Source organism: Apostichopus japonicus, chromosome 5, assembly GCF_037975245.1.
Source record: "Apostichopus japonicus isolate 1M-3 chromosome 5, ASM3797524v1, whole genome shotgun sequence".
Lineage (NCBI taxonomy): Eukaryota > Metazoa > Echinodermata > Holothuroidea > Aspidochirotida > Stichopodidae > Apostichopus > Apostichopus japonicus.
In genome coordinates this window covers 6770218-6793900 of record NC_092565.1, presented here as the reverse complement: position 1 = coordinate 6793900, position 23683 = coordinate 6770218, and the positions used below count along the sequence as shown (strand labels likewise).

General features: G+C 35.3%; 1 protein-coding gene across 2 annotated transcripts in view; it reads right to left on the bottom strand.

Annotated features, from left to right (window-relative positions):
- Positions 1–2174: 2174 nt before the first annotated feature.
- LOC139967451 (alpha-1A adrenergic receptor-like) overlaps positions 2175–23683 on the bottom strand; it is a 35546-nt gene continuing 14037 nt past the window's right edge. The window contains exons 2-5 of one of the 2 annotated variants that reach the window (XM_071971279.1): positions 8797–9622; positions 7527–7707; positions 6519–6700; positions 2175–5118 (exon numbers count right to left, since the gene is read on the bottom strand). In XM_071971279.1, coding sequence (XP_071827380.1) covers positions 5095–5118; positions 6519–6700; positions 7527–7707; positions 8797–9570 — 1161 coding nt within the window. In that variant the 5' untranslated portion in view covers positions 9571–9622 and the 3' untranslated portion in view covers positions 2175–5094. The remainder of the gene's footprint in view (positions 5119–6518; positions 6701–7526; positions 7708–8796; positions 9623–23683) is intronic. The other variant, XM_071971278.1, reaches the window with a different exon arrangement.

The following is a 23683-nucleotide window of genomic DNA, read 5'->3' as shown; positions in this document are numbered from 1 at the left end:
AATCCACGCAAGGAGTCATTTTCTTCGAGTTGATACTTGACATATGTGCCTAACTAAGGTTATAGGTTCCGTAAAGTTCCGTAAAGCTTATTCCACTTTGCAACCAATTCTTTTAAGTTGCTAAAGTACAAACGCATAAATATGAAATATATCCCCATCCAAAATGGTATAGGTGTGCTGGTAATAATCCTTTAATTAATTAAGTGAAAGTAGTGATCATCGACCCGATTCTTATATGCAAATAAGGCAAGGATAGGTGCCGGCCAGTTGGGACATTTTCCTAATTCTAGTACCACTATGAACTTTCCTCCCATGTAATACTTTAAAACACTCGTACTGACAGTACGAACAGTTCCTAACCTACGACTACTGGGAGTTAGTTCTGCTGTTGTTTTTTAACTATAGGCCAGGATAAGTGTTGTCAGTGGTTTTTCATGGAAGGAGAAATTATGCGCGCTCATTTGAAACCGTGTATTCCTGTAACCCTCTTTTATTTTACATCGGTATGAACCAGATAGAAACCTTGTTTATCTCGGGTTTACAAGGTTTTCAAAAAACGTTGTCTAGATAAATGTAATAAATAAGATAATTATTTGTTTTCGCAGGGCAGCGACTAACATTGAGGAATGTATTTATTCCTTACTGTTTATTTTAAATGAGGGCGCTATTGACTTTTGAATCCCAGAGCCGTATAGGTGTCGCGCCACAATTAATTGTTCTATTGACTTAAACACGAAACTCGTCGCTGCCACGACCTGCCAAAGCATAGATAGAAGTTTTCAACTGCCATGTCCTACCCACCACATGATAGCTGAGATCCTGGCCTATCATGGCACTTGCAAATTGCTATATCACGACGGTTTATATTTTGAGCTAGACGAGGAGCAAGTTTAGCATATTGAACCCCAACCCTTCTATCTGCTCGCTCGGAGTAATATCAACATATAACCAAAGATTTTCTAAAATGGTTTATATCACCCTTAATCATCCCTTTTTTCACACTATCTGTACTTTAATTTATGCTCTTTCACATAAAGGCAGAAAAAAAAACAATGATGGTAACTGATAATATGCTTAAACAAGTATGTATTAGATCCTTTTAGCTCTTTTCTCCGACAATGGTTAACTTTTCGAGTGGATGTACACTACCCTTATTGTGGTGCGGTACCTATAGGCTCCGCTGAACCCATTTAAATAAAGCTTTCATGTAGGTACCGTATGTAATGAAACAATTAACAAATCAAAACTTGCCTTAAATGAGGAAGCAAAATCAACTGTCATCTTTATCGTAATTGAAAAAGAGAAATCTTTCTCCGCTCAGCAGATGTCTTGATGATAAATTTCTTTTTCAAGTGGTTTGTCATTTTGCCAATGTGTGATGTCATGATGTCGTAGGCTTTCTCTTCTGTGTTCTTTTCATATTTGCACGATACGGTATTGTTACTGTAAACCACGATTCCAACATTAGGTATTGTCAAGATATAATCATATTCGGCAAGCACCATTTTTACAAATATACCACTTTACTGTTAAATGCTATATAAAGATATTCACAATGCTACATACTAACACCTTTAAAAGTCAAATTGGTTCTGTGAAGTCGGGTTTAGACTTGCTCGAATTTTCAGTTTATATTAGGAGATATAGTAAGGAGACTCCTGCACCAAATATAATCTTCCTAGGGTGTTTTGGTATTGACGTTCACTACAATTGTCCCTTCCACGTTGACTGATAGTTAATGGTTGGGGTTTCCTTTCAACCATGGTTGACAATTTTTTTCATATATCGATGTTATTAAATCATTGATACATAGACATAACATAAATAATAATAATAATCATTTATTCTTATATAGCGCCTTACATCAATAATATGATAATGAATTATTTTCTCATATTGTCAGATATAATCGTCAGAAACCATACATAAATAATTGTTCCATATAAAAAAAAAAAAAAAAACATAGGAACTCATTCGTCTCTATATATACAATATGGCGGTGCATAGTTGCTAGAATAATGCCCGTGTAAAACAAAGGCAAATTCGAGACTTAGCATAGAATATACAACGGGTAATAAATATTGCAATATATATATATATATATATATATATATATATATATATATATATATATATATATATATATATATATATATATATATATATATATATATATATAAATATATATATATATATATATATATATATATATATATATATATATATTATCCGCCATTTTCCGCTTTAACTTTTCTTTACAATATATATTTATATATTACATATTATACCAAAGACACCACGGAGAAAATTCGAGATAATTTTACAATATAAATAAGGGATATAAATAACATTTATGGATAACCGCATAACCCACAGTGAGGAACTAGAGATGTAGTGACCATATACACAATGACAATGACACTTTGTGACCATATAGTGAATATCATTTTGATCTAGAATATTTAGAAACTCCGTTACCGTTCAGCCATTTCTTTTGATTTCTCTTCGTTGCACAGACCGCTTCAGACTTTATAAACATGTACTAGATGTTTCAAAATGATTAAAACATTACAGGGTCGGTCATTTTAATCGTAACACAGGGGCGTATCCAGGGGGGGCGCAACAGGCGCGCGCCCCCCCTATTGGCCGTCACCAAAAAAAAAAAAAAGTTTAGCAAAAAAAAAAAAAAAAATTGATGACGACCTTTATGTGAGATGTCGGTGATCGCTCAACCCCCCCCCCCTCCCGTATGCTTTATTTTTTGTTTGCCAAAAAAGGTTCTGGCGAAGTTCGGCGGCATAATAGTTTTAGAAACATAGATGGTAATTGTGTTTGTATTATCACTATAAACAATAAGTGACATGCCAGCCATACTAAATTGTGCATTTTGTGTCCATATTTACTGGAAATGTTGCTTATTATTAAGGTCGAAAAATGGATCACATATGGCCATGGGCGGCGATCCTGGGTGGAGGGGGGGATATATCCCCCCATGAAAAGGGGTGGATGGGATGTAATGCACCATATCCCCCCCCCCCACCAAATGCCAGGGATAAGAATATTTTCATGCCTACATTTATGCATCTTCGTTAATGTACGGCTCTTTTTTAGCTTCATTTCTCGCCTACCATAAACGCAGTGCGATCTTTTCAAATAAAGCGTCTTTATAAAGCAAAAATAGTTGACTGTAGGCTTCATTGGCCCTATAACAACAAAATGTATTATTGCGCCCACGGTATTGATATAGTAAATATATGCACCCTCAAAGTATTCACATAGGCCCTATAGTAGGCCTACACACGTACATGTTCCCTCGAACAGCTGAGAATCTCATGTAACCAGGGTAATGCTTAATACACGTTTCACCTGGATGCCCTAGCAATCGGTACCTAGGAATGTAACTATGTGTAATTGTGTATTGCATGTGTATAGGCCTATAATAGCCTGCATGAGGCCATTTTCTTCATCGAATAATATAAAAGAGCTCTCGAACATTCTAACGTTGCGCCTGAAACAAGATTGACAGGGGCAATTTTCCCAAAATAACACCCGAAATTAAAAAAAAAAGTATTTTGGATCCTGATTATGAGATATTTCGGACATGACATCCCTATTTTAAAGTTGGGTATATGCCGCTTGGAAACCTTGGGAAGTGCCGTTTCCGGCCATCTAGAGGGTTTGTTAATCCCAAAATGTTCTTGTACGCTTCGCGCCAACCCATGGTGGCGCTACGCTTAGATAGTCAACAAGGTCATATCCCCCCCCCCCACTCGGAAGTACGGATCGCCGCCCATGCATATGACACCATTTTGCATTTCAGCCCTTCTTCGAAAGCAAAAATTGTACACCCCTCCCCTTAGACCCATCCCCCAGGACAGCGATCATTCATGCCTGGCGCCCCCCCCCCTATTGGAAAATCCTGGATACGCCCCTGGTAACATGATCTTCTTTATGGAAAGATCAAACGAAACATGATTAATTACAGGTAGACATTCGTCTGTCTAGTTGTCGGGCGCCCTCCATATTCTTTACCGGTATAGTATGGAACCCAGCACAAACCACAGCACAAAATATGTCCGTCAGAACGGCTGGACTAGCAAGTTTACAGTCATATGTGTACATATACGTCATTTTTTGCGAGCTCTACATCGGTAAAAATAACATATGATTTTAAGGGGAAAATGATAACAAGTAGGTATAAATGGTCTTGCATTTCATTGGCTTGTGCGAGTAAGTAACGATAACTTCATATTATAGTATTAACGAATCCTGGAATGTTTCCAAATTTTCCATCTCTACTACAATATTTGAAAGAACCTTGACCTTTCTAAATTAATGAATAGCACGTTAATATGACGCCAACTTCGGTATACGTCAATCAATATTATATGTCAAGCGTAATTGCCACCCTACTACCTATCTAAATTAACAATAAATCTCAAAACTATACAGAATAATAAAGCCTCGCCGTTTTTTTTTTGTTGTACGTATAATCCGTATATCGAAAACTAAGGTTGACAAGGGTCTGTTTGTTTGTTTTTATTTAAAGATATAGTTTTCGCATTTTACTTTAATTAAGATTGACAGCCCAAGAGAACAAATTAAGTTTATTTGCCAATTACGATTCATGAGGATGATTGCATTTGTATGATATCTGCCGTTCTTTGTGGAAAATGAATTGGCTATTACTGAGGCGCGATTCGATGCCAGGATTGTCACATCAAAGCAAAACTGACTTGCGACGGGTTAACATTCTGTGACATTTGCAGAAATATATATATATATATATGTGTATATATATATATAAATATATATATATATACACATATACATATATACATATATATATATATACATAAATATATATATATATATAAATATTATATATTATAAATTATACACATATAAATATATATGAAATAGATATAGATATATATATATTTACATAAATGTATTAGTTATTTATCAGTTGACAAACTCTCGAATCGTACGGCGAATTATGCTTGACGTCACATGAGAGACACTGTTTATAAAAAGTTCGCTCAGGTATAATCAGGGCTGTCGTGTTATTTAGCACTCATAGTTTTGAAGGTGTCAGACTGAATAGCCAAGTCCATTCTAAATGGAAGAGAAAGGAATTTGATAAAGAATCCACATGAAAGGAAAATGACATTAACGTTAACAACAATAAATAGTGTTTGTCACATGCAATTTCATTTAAGAAAATAAACGTGTCAATTTTTTATATATTTTTTACATTTTATGCAAAACTGATGCAATGCTCTCACACTATATGATGACGTGACGTCATCAACATTAAATAGAAATACAGCGTTTTTCCCCTACTTTCTACGATCGTTGGGTGTTTCATGTGCATTTAGATCGGCTTTCCAATTTTTGGTAGATGACACTTTAAATATCTGAGGCTCATCAAGTTAAGTGGCTGGACCTCTTAGTCTAACATAAAAACCATGATAAATGAGTTTCTCGGATGCTAAAAACAGAACATCGATACGTTTTGGTTAAGTTACAAAGCATTTATGAAACAATAGATTAAGGTTAACGTTAATGACTGTTTTATCGTTAAAGGAGCATCCCAGATATTAAGCGCATTTTAAATGTGAATATCTTGAAAACCAGAATAACTATATAGTAACATTACTAGTAATACCCATGTGTTTATTTTCCTAGAATATGACATTTCAAGTGTAAAATGTGGACCAAAGTCATCCTTTACTGCCGATTCAGAAGTTGTTGATTTGTTTTTGTTTTTTCGGGGGGTGGGGGGGGGATGGGGGTGTGGGTGGATAGTATTTTTCTTCATTTTACCGTTGTAACAAATTTTGTCTGTTTAGACTTGTTCATCTTGTAATTGAAAATGACAAAAATAATACAATTTACAAGCAGGAGTTTGATTTCCAATTTCCAATTACATGATTCGGAAAGATCAGCTTTAAAGTGTCCCACGCTTCTTGACTAACATCATACTTCTAAACCAGGGTTGTCCAACCTACGGCCCGTGGGCCACAGTCCGGCCCGCCGCAGGGTTGCGTTCGGCCCGCCAGAGATGCTCTACGGTGCGAAATTTAGTGAGCAGATTTATTGATAACAATTTGAAGCTATATAATCAATCATTCGAACCTTCTGGGTCAAAAAAACTGCATATAGGTCTCAGCGTAAGGGGGCGGGGGCTGCTGGACTTTATTCATCTGTTTTATCAGGAAAGAAAATAAATCAGTGCGCACCGCGCGCAGTGCTCACATTTTGTTGCATTGGGCTTCTCGCAAAAAATTGAAAAATCGTAGGGTTCATGCGGCCCCCTCCTTCATCATAATCATTCCATGTGGCCCTCCTCTGAAAAAGGTTGGACAACCCTGTTCTAAACCATACATTGGCATCGTGTTAACCTTACCCCGTTAAAGATCTGCAAGGTAGCGAAATATAAAATGTGATCACGTGATGTTATTTGTTATGTAAATTGATCACTAAGACTGCTTCGTCTACACTAAACGTCTTACCGACGTCAGTCTTCGTCGACGACCGAAACAGTACTGGCAAGTAAGGATTCCATTAAAGGCTCGACGAAATGTCCGGTTAGAGGCTCCGTAGATAATTGGGTTGACAAAGCTATTGCAGTATCCGAGCCAAAAGGCAAAGGTAAAAAATCCTGGTGGTATGTTGTTGTTGGGAAAAACTGACGCTGTTTTAAAAAGAAAATGTAGATACAAAAAAGGATTAATCTTCTCTTTATTAGAAGTAAAAATAACAAAAAAGGAGTATGATTTGCATGGAATGAAAACGTCACTCCTTATGCTGCTAATTGTCTGAGAGTTTGAAACCATAAAATTACCGCAAAAGTTTGCATAATCTCTTTACATACAACTTGGATAGTTATCGTATTCTATCAATACCTTGATATTTCCTCTCTCTTTTTATTCATTTCGGTGTGGGTGCATTTGTATGTTTGGCTTGTTTTGTAACGTTACCATATTAGCATATTCATGATAAGGCTTACAGCATCCTAGTATTTAGAGCATATTTGTTCTAAAAGTTTCCTTTAATCAAAGAAAAATACTATTGGAATAAAGCCCCGTGTTTGCTATACCTAAAGAATGATAGAAACAATAAAAGCGACTGTCCTGTCTAGTTTACGCCGTCATGAACTGCTATCACGTTCGTGCAATATGAGAGTATAACTCGGGTTGGCCTTACTTGTGCAATTGTGTCTTTTTTGTATCCTATCGTTTAGGTCAAGAAATTTTGAGTTTCAGTCCGTACAGGTTATATTGTACGGTGCCTTGCTTTTCTATGTTGCTTTTATTCGTCTTGAGTATAAGTATTTTTTCCAGTGCTCTTCCCCTGTGATGGTGATTTATAATATGGTGGCAGATGTGGAATACTGCAAACTGTTTGCTGTACAAAGACAATGCGATAATGTAATTTGTGTAAACAAAGCGGTCCAAAAAAAAGCAGTGAATCTACTATACGTCCCATTTAAAACAACTCCTTGGGTAAATGTAACTTACTGATAGGTAAAAGGAAAAAGAATGGAAACCAACAGAGGATGAAAGTCCCAACCACGATGCCGAGAATTTTAGCGACCTTCTTCTCCCGGTTAAAGGTGAGTGCTCGTTTCTGAGATAACCGTTGTCGAGATATCCTGGTCTTCCGTAAAGACTGGCATTCACTCCCGCTGCTATGTTGTGACTGCAAGGCAAGAACAAACCATGGAAGGCCATTTGGGTAGAATTTGTAGATTATAGACCTCCTACACATTATCGTATTTCGAAAAAAGGGGATCATGTCCCCACTCGTCGCCGGTCAGTGTATTCCACTATTAAGAGAGGGGTGTTTTCTATTTGTGTAGAATCATAAAACAGACGTATACATGTCGTTTCTCAAATTATTTTGAGAACGGCACTTCACCCCCTTAAACCATTACAATGAATTGGATTTATATTATTTATATTATTAGTAATCCCTAATCTATGCCGAACATTGACCATTGTTTAACTCGACGCCAACCTTTTTATCGAATGGTATAATCCATAATAAAACTGACCGGCCACGAGTGGGACTTGACTTGTTTAGCAACAGCAAAGCAGTGCATCCATAGCTTGCTATACCTTGGATCCACATCATACAAGGACAACTGCAGGGTATATTATTGTCTTATTAAGACCCTAGTATGAACAGCCCAGTATACCTTTCTTTTTCACAAAGTTATTTCCACGTATCTATTTGCTATACTGCCTTAGATTGGTTTGTACACTACAAGACGGTCGCTACTTGCCGTGGAAGAAACATGCCCTCACATGACACGCAATTTCGTAATAATAATAATATGAATAAAGATTTTGTGGTTTGCATTAGTTCACGCCCCAGTTTGGAGAAATGTCCAAGACGTTTGTATCGGACAGATCCTCGGGCATGAAAAATACAGTGGGCAAGCGCATTCGTGGTAGGCAGAAACGGACTATGAGGCATGTACAGTTTGTTAGTTTACCCCTCCTCAAGTAGGAAGGGTTGACGAAATGTCAGACTAAGATAGTATTTGACAATAAAAGAGGGCGCCAAAACAAAAGAAAACGAACAAACAAACAGAAAGATAAGAAAGAAAAATGTAACACATGAGTTCATAGTCTTATTTGTTGATAGCCAAAATGTATCTCTGCAGAACTCAATGTTGCTCAGTTTGAGATTTCGTCCTTTTTTTCTTACGTCAGTAATTGAGCCGAAGGTGTAACATGGACAAGAATTTCTCTTCAAAAACTAAAGTCTTATAAATAAGTTTACCTGACTCGAAAATGAATTATTTTCTGCGCCTCTGTGGATCCGTAAAGAAACTTCTTTGGACTTTTCTTCAGAGTCATCGTCTCTAGAGTTTGTTTTCAGCTTTTTCGATTCTTTGCAAACAGCTCGATAAATCTTAAAATATAAAACCACGATGACCAACGTCGGAACGTAAAAGGAACCAATCACCGAAAAGACAACATAATCCACCTGATTCGATAGAGGGCACTCTAACGGATCATCTTTCGGAGGGCGCCACCCAAACAATGGTCCAACCGCTATCGAGAAAGAGGAAATCCACACGAGTACGATTAGCCAACAGGCTCTGCGTGGGGTCATGATCAACCTGTGTTTGAGGGGCCTGGTCACCCCGATATATCGGTCGATGCTGATCACGCACAGACTCGTGATAGACGCAGTGCAGCAAAGAACGTCCGTAGCCGCCCATACGTCACAGAACACGTGACCGAAATGCCACTTGCCGACCACTTCGTAAACCCCGCTGAACGGTAGAACCAGCGTGCCAAGGAGAAGATCCGCACATGCTAAATTGACGATGAAGTAATTAGTGGGTGTTCGAAGAGAATTCTCATAGTAAACAGCTAATATGACCAGCAGGTTGCCAGTAATCACGGCAAGAATGAGGGCGAGATATAGAATTAAATAGAGAAGGGAGGAGTATAAGGTTAAAGTAGTCATATCGCCCTCACTTGCGGTCGTGGAGGAGATGGTATAACCCACGGTAGAGTTATTTGGTATGCTAATCAATCCAGCCATTGTATTCCGCTATGACGTCACATATGATTCATCGTTACGAGAAGCAAAACTCCTGCAGATAAATGAGACAAAAAAAAAAGCAACGATTTGATTTTGTTCAGTACGACTCTAGGTTGCATAAAGGTCTAAGCGTCAGTTGAAAACATTGGTTTCTCTGTTATACCACGTTTCATCCCCTAATGGTAATCTAAGAGACCCCCTCTACGAGCCCACAAAATTGCTACAACTATATACAGGGCCAATTGTCATAAAATAACAGCAAATTTGGCATTTGTTATCTTCACCCGAATTGACTGCCTATTTTAGCCGGTTGCATTACAGCACAACTATAGCAATCCTGCTCTATCCCAACCCGCATTCCAAAAGGCAAACAACCCCTGACAGGAAGGCATCAAATTTTCAAACGTTCGTTATTAATCACTTGATGCATTCGATGCATAACATATACAAGGTCAATGTACTTATTTTATCAAATAAATGAACCGTGAAGAAGTCAAAAAATCCTTGGATCGGCTTGAATCTTTTAAACGCTTGATCGATATTTTCTCGCTTCAGTTCGAACTGTCTGAATATTATCTTCTTGTTAATCTCTAACCTTACTAGAAATAACGTAGTAAATGACGCAATGTTTGTCCTCTTCTCAGTGCAATCGGTGTCAGCTTGAAGTTAAAGGGATATACCGGGTTTTGAAGCTGGTTGCCTCATAATACTGCAAATTTTCTACATCTTTAAAGTCAAAACAACATCCTCTCAAAGCAGTTGCCAGTTGGTATGGCAACGATTGCTTTTAAATTTAAGTTAAGTGGAATTTTGTAAATGCAGAGTGAAATGACATCATCACAGCAATTAAGTTAAAAATGTGTTGTTTTAACTTAATTTTTTTTAAACTTAATTCACAGAATATCATAATCATTTCTTTACCATAACATAATTTTCGCTAAAATTCTATAAACCGAGAACTTCGACATCTATGTACAAGCAAACATTACAAATGTATCACATATCAAGGATAAATCAACAAAAAGATTATGAACGAAAAGGATAAGCTTTTGAAGATGAACAAAACTGCTGTGATGACATCACAGACCACTTTTACTGTCAAGAACTCCAGGGAAGAATCGAGGGTTTATAGCTGGATAAAATAGGTTCTATTGAATCAACACTATCCTGAGTAAGGAACAAGATATTAAGATGGGAGATTTCATCTCACAATATGACATATTTTTTGTTTCGTTATAAGGAGCCACATTGTCTGTCTGCCACCGGAGTATCCCTTTAAATAAAGCTACAAAATATGTCTTCTGTTTTTTACCGGATTTTCAAAAATCGACCCTGCAGTCTTGCAGTTTTTGAGGTCATTGAATTTTTAACTATTATAACTCAGCTTTAGTTTCCATCGATTTTCTACAAAGATATGTCAATTAAACGATCAAATCAATTTAAGAGTGATTTGCAGGACTATTTTTGTGTTTTGTTTTTGGCTGTGCAATTACCCGAAACAGAACGATTAAGCGCCCATTTATAAGAGTGTTAAGTTAGATTCGCTTCGATGAATACTTGAAATATTTATTACTTCAAGATAGAGGGCAAATGACGCAAAGATACTGTGTAAATATAATTTTATTTAAAGCTGTGTACAGTATTGTGTTAAGACAGAAGTAGAAATACTGTGTTGATTTATGTATAGTAAAGGTACTGTGTAAACATATACTTTACAGTTATGTACCGTGTTATTTAAAACAAACAGTAAAGATACTGTGTAAAACTATACTTTAAAGTCGTGTATATACCGTGTCACTTGAAACAAATAGTAAAGATACTGTGTAAACATATACTTAACAGTTATGTACACCGTGTAACTTAAAACAAACACTGTATTTTACAGTTTGTGTATACCGTGTTGTATATAACAAACAGTAAAGATACTGGTTAGAACTATACTCTCAAGTTGTGTACCGTATTGTTTAGAAGAGAGTGACAGGTTTTATATTCTACACAATCATAGACTTCGCCCCCTAGATACACTTTTAAATAGGCTACCTCCCAAAGGAGCAAAAGGTTTTATTAGTATTCTTTAAGCTGTTTAATGGCGTTTGTTCATCACAAAGAGGATCTTTCATAAGCGGCGTATAGGAAACTATCAAATAAGTCAGGGTGTTGGGGTGGGGGGGGGGGGCACTAGGACTTGCACTGGAGGGTTACCGGAATAGTAGTTTTTTAGATACTGCGCTGGTATATATAGAAGAACGAAAGTTTGCATTATGCTTTGTCCAAATGTCTACTTTTAATTTTTTTTTAAATTGTACAAATTTCAGTGATTCATCGAAGTTTTGGACTTGAAGATTTCTTTATCTCGAAAAGTCGATATTCTTATGGGATATGAGAAAAGTGTTCATTTGATCGCTTGACACTCGTCCTGCTAATAAAAAGTATGCACCTGAATGATCTAGAACTACCGTTGAGTGCATCCGTAGTTGAAAAAGTGTGTGGGGGGGGGGAGGGGAAACAAACTCCTTCCCCACCCCCACCTAAGCACTTTTCAAAAGATTACCGTTCCAACGCATATGTGATCATAAACGCTAAATATAATGGTTGGGTTCGTGTTTCTTTTAACAAACAGCTTTGTATGATATACTTTGATTTACATTAAGCCTATACAGTTGATTCCCCTAATATATAGCTAGCTATATTGATGTATGTATTCATAGCCGAATCGAGAGACACTATTGAAAACATTACCAAGTTCTCTTTATCGTTTCATATCCTGACACATAAATCACTCAGCTAATAAAAAAGAAAGCAATTTCATATCTTTAGCTGATGAATCTTTTTTTTTTCTCTATTCTTTTTTTTTGTTGCAATTTTTTAAAGTAATTTATAGACTATGTTGCCTATTGCACAATTTTTTTTAATATTCTGGTCCATTTCAAGTGTGATGATATTTTCTAAAATTTTATAACTCTCTTTTACAAATAATGACTCTCACCTCCCTTTTTTTCTCAAAGGGATGATGGTACTTCTCAAACACAATGACTTATACTTTTAAAACATTTTTTGACGATTCACATAAGAAGATAAGTAAAAAGGCAGGTTTTCGTGATATGACGTCATTTTCAAGAGCTTTTGAAGTGGATTTTCGAAATGCCTGTTAAATGTAATCAATGTTAATCAATTCTGTCAACGTATATATAAAAGTTTTGGATGGATTTTCGAATCAAACTAAATTGATGGAAGATAATGGCAGGTATAGATAGATTCTCGTGGTAATGGATTAATTGTGAAAACAGTGAAAAGGTTTAAAAAAAGATTCAAGCATGTTTCATCAAGCTCTTTAGGCCCATATATGCATACATATGCATATATATATATATATATATATATATATATATATATATATATATATATATATGGAGTCATATTTCTGAGCACTTAAAAGAAAAGTCCAGGTCAAAATTTCGTTTTGATATGTTAAAGAGGAACAGAATCTAACCATTTTGGTGAATGATTTGCATTCAATTCCTATGTACCGTTTTTGAGAAATTAACAGTTCAATGTACTGGGACTGTGGTTGAGAATAGATCAAGTGGTTTGGGTTTTGCACCGTGTCTTTCTCTTACAGAAAACTATATTGAAGCCAAAAATATCTGTCTTATCAACTTAGCATCATGCTTTCACCCCCCCCCCCCCCCTTCATGACGGCACGGCTTGACTCCGACGTCATCATTCCCGATCGATCAATTTGGTCGGATGTACGTATGAATTATGTGAAATTCATCAATAACAATAGCTTTTGATCTTATTACACTTCCTGCATGTCATATGAAAATAAATTTTCAAGGAAATCGAAATCACAAATTGAGAATATTACAAAACAGCTAACACTTTAAAAAGGGAAATTGAGACAAGTTGTGCACATGTGGAAACTGTTATAATAAAGCTACTATAAATAGGTCTACATTGTATGGATCAACATATATCGATTAAAACGAAGTGCCTTGTTTTACAAAACACGTAACATACACTTTAAAATTCCAATGAAACTATCAACAAAATCATAAATTGGCATGGTAGGGTAGAAAATGCTGATTTCAATAGAAGGATATTGACAAAATCAAACAAAGGCAAACAGGCAAAGGAAATGTGATTTTCCGCAGCACCCACGCATTGTATTTAAGTAACATCACAAACAATGTGTCAAACCTTTTACCGGTGCTTACAAACACTAAAGAGCGTCTAGTTAAATTGACAAAATTGTAACTTATTTCACGTAAAGTTATTTATATCAACTTAGGTTTGATAATCCGCCGGTCTTATTTTCACTCTTTAGTTCCAAAAGTTGGTGTCTTTCCAGTTGTTGCAAATTTTCAAAGCGATAAGTCGTTTCATTAAATCACGTGACACTACCGTCCAGTATATATATATATATATATATATATATATATACATATATATATATATATATATATATATATATATATATTTACATATAATTCTGGGCCAACGTTGTTATTCTCACCACTTGAAGTGATTATGCAAATACCCCTTCATTTTCTTTTATCATATTTAGTACTTGTTTTTATTATATTTTCTAAATGTATTTCCAATGGTTTGATACACTTCGCATTTACCCTTAGTGCGAATAACATGATCTATTGGTTGAATCGAAACGTGTATGTTGTGCAATGTTAGACATTGAACCGCAAACGGTTACTTAACACCTGCATAAAAAAAGAGAATTATCCGAATCATCCGAAAAAAATATTGTCAGTTGCTTTAGTCCTTGAAAACATAAACATACCATAAAAATAACATTTTAAGCTTTGTTACGTATTTTCTTTTGTTACTATGTACAAATAAATGCTTATTCTACTAATTTCACCCAATCAAGATTAAACATATTGGTGAATTGTATAATACTTAACGAGGGCTTCAATCTTACTCTTTTTGACCCTGTTTTTGATTTGGGCATAAGATATATTGATATAATAATTCAATAATTAAACCTGTGTTTATTCAAATCTGGGTCTGTTTGCAAATGAGTTATATATTCATGAGTTCACCCAAGAATGTGTCTCGACGTATCAATCAACTAATCAATCAATACGTATTAATCCCAGTAGTTATTTCTAGGATTTCGAGGGAATAACAACACATGAGAGGATACTTGTACGTTGTTGTACATTAACATTTGTTCCGTGGACAAGTTTAAGCATATACGTATCGTTAGACGATTGACTATAGCATTTTCTAAAATAAAATGGGGTATAATGTTCCAAATCCTCCTTTCATTACCCCCTCCCCCTCCCCTCCCCGTCACACCTTCTTGTAGCTTCATATATTGGAATGTTATCTCAGATACAACTTTAAAAAAGAAAAAAAAAACGTCACTTTCCCCTATCTACTTTGTTTGTTTGTTATTGTTGTTTATGGTTGTGTGATTTTTCTTCTTCTTCAGATATATGTTTTTTTTACATATGAGAAAATATTTCTTTATGGCTGGAATTATCCATTAATGTAATTTTCAAGGCATCTTTCATGTTCACTAAGAAAGATTATTGTCTGCAAAACTATTGTCATTCTTCAACCCCTACATACAAGGTTTTGCGGCTCCTGGGGCCAAGCCCTTGCAGCACAACCTATTCGGGTTATGACAGTATTGGATAGTTAGCTATAACGTTAGGTCACGTGTAACGACCGCGCTACAAATGTATAGGCTGCGACAGGCAAAACGTTCAGTGTATAATATACACTATATAATGTGGTTGGTATCTTTCTCGACAGTATACAACTGAATATTATACGTTGAAAGGGCTCAGGTATACTAGTTTCGCGATTAGACTGTCATAGCGCCTATATAGTGTACAATTCATATCATATCGCCCATCTATATAAGACAGCTACTTTTAACGAACCATGTGGGGTCCCTTCGAATGTGGGGGCCCGTGCAACCCTAAACCCGAAAGTACTCAGCATATTTTCTTTTATCTATAGGTCTACTTTCTATGAGGCGTGGACTCTATATAAACTACTGATATGATTGGCAAATTTAGCACGTTTTGCTCCAAACTGAATCAGATAAAACCCAAGTTGAACTTTAATAACATATTACAAGAGATACTTTAAATGGAGGCTAGACAGGCGGAAAGGAAGAGAGTGTCCGTGTGATATAAAGCAATTTATTACACCAGGATATAATACGTATAGAAGGCGGATTGCGAGTCAGGCTGAGAAAATGTATCGGGATTTTAGTTAATAAATAATATCCTATTATGTGTGTGTGTATAGGTGTTAACTAACGGATACATTACACATTGCAACATGTACTCCGCTATGTGACAGACAACATTACATACAGGTATATGTATATCACTAGAGTGACGTTATCAGATGAGATGACACAATAGTTGAATCCGGCAGAAAAGATATCACACTTCAGAATGTTGTCTTATAGTACACTTTATTTCTAAGATCCCAGTCTACAAATAAAAGATTCATTTTAGATGCATCCCATCATTACCAAAATATTATAAGGATAATCCAGAGGAAAATTCATTTTTTCTTAAAGAAACCAAAAGGAACATATTCTAATATCCTATGATGAAATTTACATTCCATTTCTGTGTTTTGTTTCCGAGATACCAGCCTTTGAAGTTGACATGTTTATGTAAAAAAAAAATTGAAGACTTGTTGCAAGCAGGTGTGATGTCAAAGATGCACAGTGGCATATTTGTATAATGCTTTTCTTTCAAATGGACATCTAATTGTCTTATTCAATAGTGCAAAGCAGTTACAAATTAATGAACTGCATGTCATGTACAGAATGTATAATCTACTTACATGCATACTCTGTGAGGGATCCTTACAATTAAGCTTTACTTTACTATACCCTTTAATATTAAGACACATATCACATAAGGAACATAGATATAGAAAAAGGCGTAAGGGGTGACGGAACTTTGAAGAAATGATTGGAATGAATTTGATCTGAAACTTGGGACGGAATTGGACTCAATTGGCATGATCGTTCTAGCAGATATGAACAGCTTATTAGATCGAATATTAAATTGCACCATTTAAATATCAGCAGTTCATCTTACGCATGAGTTAATGGCTACTTACTCTCAATGTGAAACGTTCCATGTCGATAGGGAACTAATATTACATTGGCTATAAATATATATATATATAAATATATATATATATATATATATATGCCTAACCGTCGGTTTGACATTTTTTTTTCTTTTTAAATCACACTTTGCTTAGGATTAGGGTAATAAATTTGGAACCGGGTAGTATCGCGTCGGGCGGGTACCCGGGTAACCCGTGCAAACACTAATATATATATATATATATATATATATATATATATATATATATATATATATATATATATATTATGAATGAGCCGCATGTGTCATAAGGACTGTAATAATACAAACATGCACATATGCTACATGTGTATACCCGATTTCACCGAAAACCGAATACTTAATTTGATGCATATTACGTACTCCCCGCACCTTTATCATTTAATCTCGAGTCCCGACGACCTCGTTTTGAAGCGATTTGTTGTAGAGGTCACCGGGTCAAGTAAGTTGGCATACCAGCATTCAATGGGGTTGTACCTGCATATCAGTATGTACATACCAGCCATTCTTCCTCTCTATGTAAGACTTTGGTCAGACTTAGAGATGAAAATAGAAGATACATATGGAAAGCTAAAAAGGCTTACCCAGACATACAAATATTTTGGAAGGTATTCCCTGCATGTTCTAAGCGGTATGTTTAATTTTTCTAATAGGTAGTTGATTGTTGTAAAAACTGATATGTGAATACCGTCAAGATGAACGTGTGTGATAAAAAATGGCATGTATAAAAAAAATATTAAAAAACCCGTATCTGATAAACGTCACGTCATGATCGCATTTTTGATTTTTGATTATTTAGTTACTTCTACTTATAACCTTCAGTGCTGTCGTGCGTAGGCCATATTTTAAATATTAGCAACCAAAACAACAGCAACACGGTATTATAACTCTCACCACATACAGCTGTTTATATTATAGACAGCTCTGTCAGAAAGTGGACATATGTATAGTTGTTAGGAAATCATCACACCTTGTGAAACCTTTGGCGTTCCATAATAAACATATATTTTCATTTCACTTTTTATTTATTTATTTTATGACAACGTACATGTATGGAACAAGTTTATATTAATTAGTATATATCTAATGACGTATGCATCGCAATTATGGAAGTGACGTAAAAACCTATGTAGGCTTACCTATAGTAGGCTTATCTATAGTATAGCACAGTTAAACTAATACATTATGGGCCAAAATATATATGGACAAATATATATCCAAAGACCAAACACAAAGCAATACATAACAAAACAATAAATAGCAAAAGCAATGCAAATGAGGGAAATGTGGTTATAGACAGTAATATCTCAAATAGCTATTTCTATCATTTTCTGGAGTTCGAACCTATAGAAATAATCTAATTGATTAAGAATGTCACCTATAGTATTAATTGTTTTTCGCGCGCGCGTGTGTCCTTAGTTTTCGATTCGACACACAGAGGATTCAGCCAGGTACGATAGTCGTATTCTAGCCTCAAATGTCGTGGTAGTTCTTAAAATTTATCGTTCTTTTTAAAATGTTACTCTCTTCTCCTCAGAATATATTAATTGTGTGAAAGGTTAATGGTCGAAATAATTCAAAACACAGAGGAAACTCTCTATAAATTGAGTTTAATAAGTTAACGACAAGCAAGTTTGTTCAACATCATCACAGTTAAAGTGGTTGTGTACGAATTTTTTACTCGTTTTGTTTTAATACGTTCAATGGAGATCCATTGATTTATTTATAATCATGTCCAGAAATTTATACGAGCATATATATATCAATATTAAACGTTCAGATTTCAAAACCACCTCTGGCTTCTGGGTGTTCTTTCAAATCGGGCGTTATATTAGAAAGACCGAAACGACTGATTTAAGTCTAAGTTTGATCAAGTTATGTTTTGTTTTACTCACAGACTCAAGATATACTTCAGATTGAAACGATCATTGTTTAACGAAACTAACATTGTTCGTTTTCATTTCTACACATTTCCATAATAATCATCACATTTTGCCACAGATAAGAAATGAAAAGAAAGGAGCTTATCACCATAATTATTATGTATATTATTAAAGCATTCTATTACATCTTATAGCGCACTACATACCTTTTAAACTATGCGTTTTCTTGAGGAAATCAAATTCGAGGAAGTACCGAATACTATATATAACGCCTTCTATACCAGCTATCTACACCGAGCCTCAAGAGAAAGACTCGCACACGCCTTGATCGAACCAGGGAGTTGTCATGGAAACTCCCTGATCGAACCATGGATATGGCGAGTCATATTAACCTCTACAATTCCGAGAGAGTTGCTAACGGTTTATAAGTAACATGATATCTAAAACTTGAAGTTGACACGATTCAGGTTACTAAGTCGGCGAAATTTGGGGATATCAATTGCTTAGATATATGTAGATATAGACGTGATAACATTTCAAGTTTTACATATTGAATTTTTGAGACCTTTACATGACCTATACTGCCAAAGAATGCAACCCCAGTGGGGTTTGGCCGGGTTAAATCGATATACCTGCCCATGCCTCGTGGCCCTCAATGCCACGGCGTGGCGTATTTCACTGCTTGACAAAGTTGACGGATAGGTTAAAATTAAAGGAGCTTTTCCTGTATGCATGGAAAGAAACGTGCTTGAATGATTTTAAGTCTAAATTTACAACAGCATTTTGTGTTTTTAAAACTCAGAGTTTGTTGTTAGTAAACAAACAGTTTTTACTTCCTTTAAGACTCATGGAGACATGATAAGGTATATTTTATGGTACGTAATGCTTTGTAGACCATATATAGTTATTTTACAGATGAGCTTTTGACGAAATTCGCATTAAAGCTATTATATATTTATAGAATTATTTCCCCCAAAAAATAGAGATCTAACAGTTCCGTGGTTGTTTTTTTTATAGTTTACCTGATCTCGATTCGAAATTGAAAGAGATTATTTGAAACATTATTTTTGTAAAAAAATATATATATAGAAGAGAAATTGTAAATTTGATACAAGTAATGATACCATTTTTCTATTCACACTTTCATAATCTACCAATCAATTACTTGATTAAAGTCTTCTTGATATAAGGTGCTTTTACAAAATGGAAGGCGACTTGAAAACATCGATGGTAATTCTCAGAATAAAAACGATCACTCTTTTTGAGTGGTTCCATGTAATATTCTAGTTCCTCATTATATCCAATGATTTAAGCATAGGGAAATATACCAGCCACAGAACACATTGCAGACATTATCATAGAGTGGCGCAGTTCTGTAGACTTGCCTCAAGTCGTTTCTCTTTGTATACACATGGAAAAGAATGAAAGGAAATGTGTCAAAAAGTGATTTTCTACTTGAAAAAGGGAATAAGAGCACTTTTAGGCCCTCTTTTTTGGCCTAAATTTCTACAGCTTTTTGCCAATATTATTCAACTTGAAACTTGACTTTGCAAGCTTACAAAAGTATGTTTAAATTTCAAACAACAAGGACGTCGTTGCAAGTCGGAAGTGACGTATATCGATACAATATCTGTGATTCTAAAATTGTCTTCATTGTCGGAAAGTAATCGATTACAGATTTTCTCAACAAGTTTACATGTGCTTGGCATGGTAACCTGATTTTTTTCAAATTTTCTCTCGTTATCATTTCTCCCTATTGCTTGTTCTTCTAGTTTGCAGTGCACGTGACCCTTAAGATGTTCCGTAACTCACGTGATTTAAGAGAGTGGATCACGTGATGAAAGTTTGTCCGCATTTTGGAAACGCTTGTCTTTAGTCTAACCCTCGGCCCACCCTCCATCCTCTCCCCAGAATCTAAACACGTTATCCTTTTTAATACTTTTCTCTATTCGTACAGATGAATATGAAAAATTGTCTTTTTTAAGAAGCATTTTTGTTCATTGATTGTTGATTTTTCATAATTACCGTTTATTGTGTGTTGCTTGTCATGTCAACGTTTCGCAGCTCCTAATCGCAATCGACTAATTGATATTTTTCTTCATAGGAACCGCCACCTCCCTATCCTACTGCATGACTCGCCACCCCCCCCCCGCCCCGTCCCAACGTGTTCACCAGATATACATAAAGAATTTCTAAGTAACCTTCCCGTTTCCAAATATCATCCAATTTTGCAAAACCTTATATTTCAAAAAGAAAATATAATCCAGAGCTAAAAAATGTAATAGATATATATGAAATAAAATGAAAGTGAAGTGCATTTTTGATTCTCACATTTTATCGACTTGAAAGATCCTTTAAAGTTTGAATATGGTTAGTTGGCTGTGACCTATATATAATTTGTCGCTCAGTGTGTAGACAGCACACAGTATAATGACCAACAATCAAAAGACCAATTTACATTCTAAGCGGGAAGACTGACCTCAGGATGAAAAAGCACTTTCATTTAATTTTTGATGACACCAAATGTCTTGTTGTTATAATTAAATCGAAGCTTTAGGCTTACGTCTTTATTAGAAGAGTTTTATGGTACGAGTTCATTTTCTATCTCCTCTTAGCAAGACTAATTTGAAAGAGAACTCCTCGGTTGTATTGTTGACGTCATAATTAACTTCTTGAGCAACCAATTGAATAATTTAATACCAACATTAGTTGGAGGCGAATAAGAATAAACATGCACGTCCCTATAGGAAAGTCGCGATAAAGCTTGCTGCGAAAAAGCATCGTAAAGTTTTTTAGTAAAATGGAATTAAAATTGATGCGGCGCCATGTATATTGTTGGCCAGCAGTGTCGCGTATATTTGTCAATGATTGGAAATAATCCATCCCAACTGATTCAACTCTTTGCTGCCAAGATTTGGACAAATTTCTCAAAACTGTAGATGGTTTTACACAATATAAGACTGAAATTGGTCAAACTTTGTCACCCGATTGAAACTGTTTACCATTAGTTTTCCGATAGATTCAAAGGATGTCTTCGCTAAGGTTCTTTTTCTTCATGGTATGAATAATAACTATTATACAAAAGCATATCAGAAATTTTGGTTAGTCATGCCAAAGGGTTCTATGATTATGCATGGATGGAATTGTCTAACTTATTGATATAGAAAGTTAAGCAAAATCAACTCAATCAGGTCAAAAGGTTTCTTGAACATTGGTAAGTTGTACTTCTGTCATTAATAGAAACAAAAATAATAATAATATTGAGCTCTTTTTTTGACACCTCATAAAAGAAACGTTTCATTGATCAGGCTAGTAGTAACAAAACGTGATTTATGCTACAAATTTTTAGTATCCTCTTTAAATTCCTAAATGTTCAGACCCTCCAAATCATTCCCATTTATTATGAAGTATTTAAAAACAATTGATTATTAAGTTTCCGAGAAATCAATATTCGAAAGTTAAATGTGAAATAAGGCTTTGATGGTGTACACAAAATTCTTTGAAACCATTTGGGCGTATGTAACCATTATTTGACGATCTAGCATATTTGAATGCACTACTGATAAACTTTTCTACGTCATCATTTTCTCTGTTCTGAAATTATGTCTCAATGAAAATGTTTTTAGAGGAGTTGTCCAAGCATGGAATATGTTTAATGTGTACCCACCCACTTATCAACATACTTGTTTGCAAATAACCATATAAAATTATCTTGACATGGGAAGGAAATATATAGGTTCTTTTGTTCGTGGAAATGCAGTCTCTTGGATATAAAGGTGACGTAACTCAATGCTCCATGTTTATTTATGTCTCGTTTGCATAGACCTTAGAGTAGCTTCATGTACTGTTTACTTACGGCCGAAACAACAATTTTTTTTACGATAAATTACATTATGCCAATGTGGCAGAAGTGACACATGTTCTCATATTTGATGACGTGAATAGTAAAACGTTAACAAATCACGTTGAACGATTTTTACGCATTTTACACATTCTAGTGTTGATGAAATTACCTAAAATGTCAATCAGTTTTGCCTTCAATCTTTTTTTTTCTGTCGACAAATAGAACTAGGTACTTTATGCTTGACATATAGAACGTACGAACGAAGTCGAGTCATAATTATATACAAACACATCTGGGACTGACAGTTCCTACGTTCTGTTTTAGTCTATTTCACCTTAAATAGCTGTGAGCACACTCCTCGTTTCATTGTCTCATATTTAGATGCATTTGTACTTTGTAAAGGGTTGTTCACGTTTATGAGCTACTCCAATCTTCTTGTGGGCGTGCCCCGGTCTCTTTCTCTTTAAACTTATCATGTTATGTGTATCATTATGTTTTTGTTTTAAATGTGACTGAAGTTAAGTTCTTTGAATGAATGAACTTCAGAATGGATGAATAAATTAATGGATGAATAAATTAATGGATGAATGAATTGAATTGAATTTGAATTTATGGATGGATGGATGAATGAATTGAATTGAATTGAATTTGAATTTATGGATGGATGGATGGATGGATGGATGGATGGATGGATGGATGGATGGATGGATGGATGGATGGATGGATGGATGGATGGATGGATGGATGGATGGATGGATGGATGGATGGATGGATGGATGGATGGATGGATGGATGGATGGATGGATGGATGGATGGATGGATGGATGGATGGATGGATGGATGGATGGATGGATGGATGGATGGATGGATGGATGGATGGATGGATGGATGGATGGATGGATGGATGGATGGATGGATGGATGGATGGATGGATGGATGGATGGATGGATGGATAAATTAATGGATAAATTAATGGATGAATGAATTGAATTGAATTTGAATTTATTGTCCACAATCGGAAATTCGGCTTACACAGGTGCTCAATTATGTTTACGAATAGATGAATGGATGAATGGATATTATCCCATAAGCGTAGATACAGACACGTAAAAGGTCTTATATAGACTGCTCTATGTTATAGTCTTATATAGACTGCGCTATAGTAAGGACAGACAGCATAAGACACTTTATGACACCATGTCACGAAAGACTATAGTGTTAAGATATATTCTTGT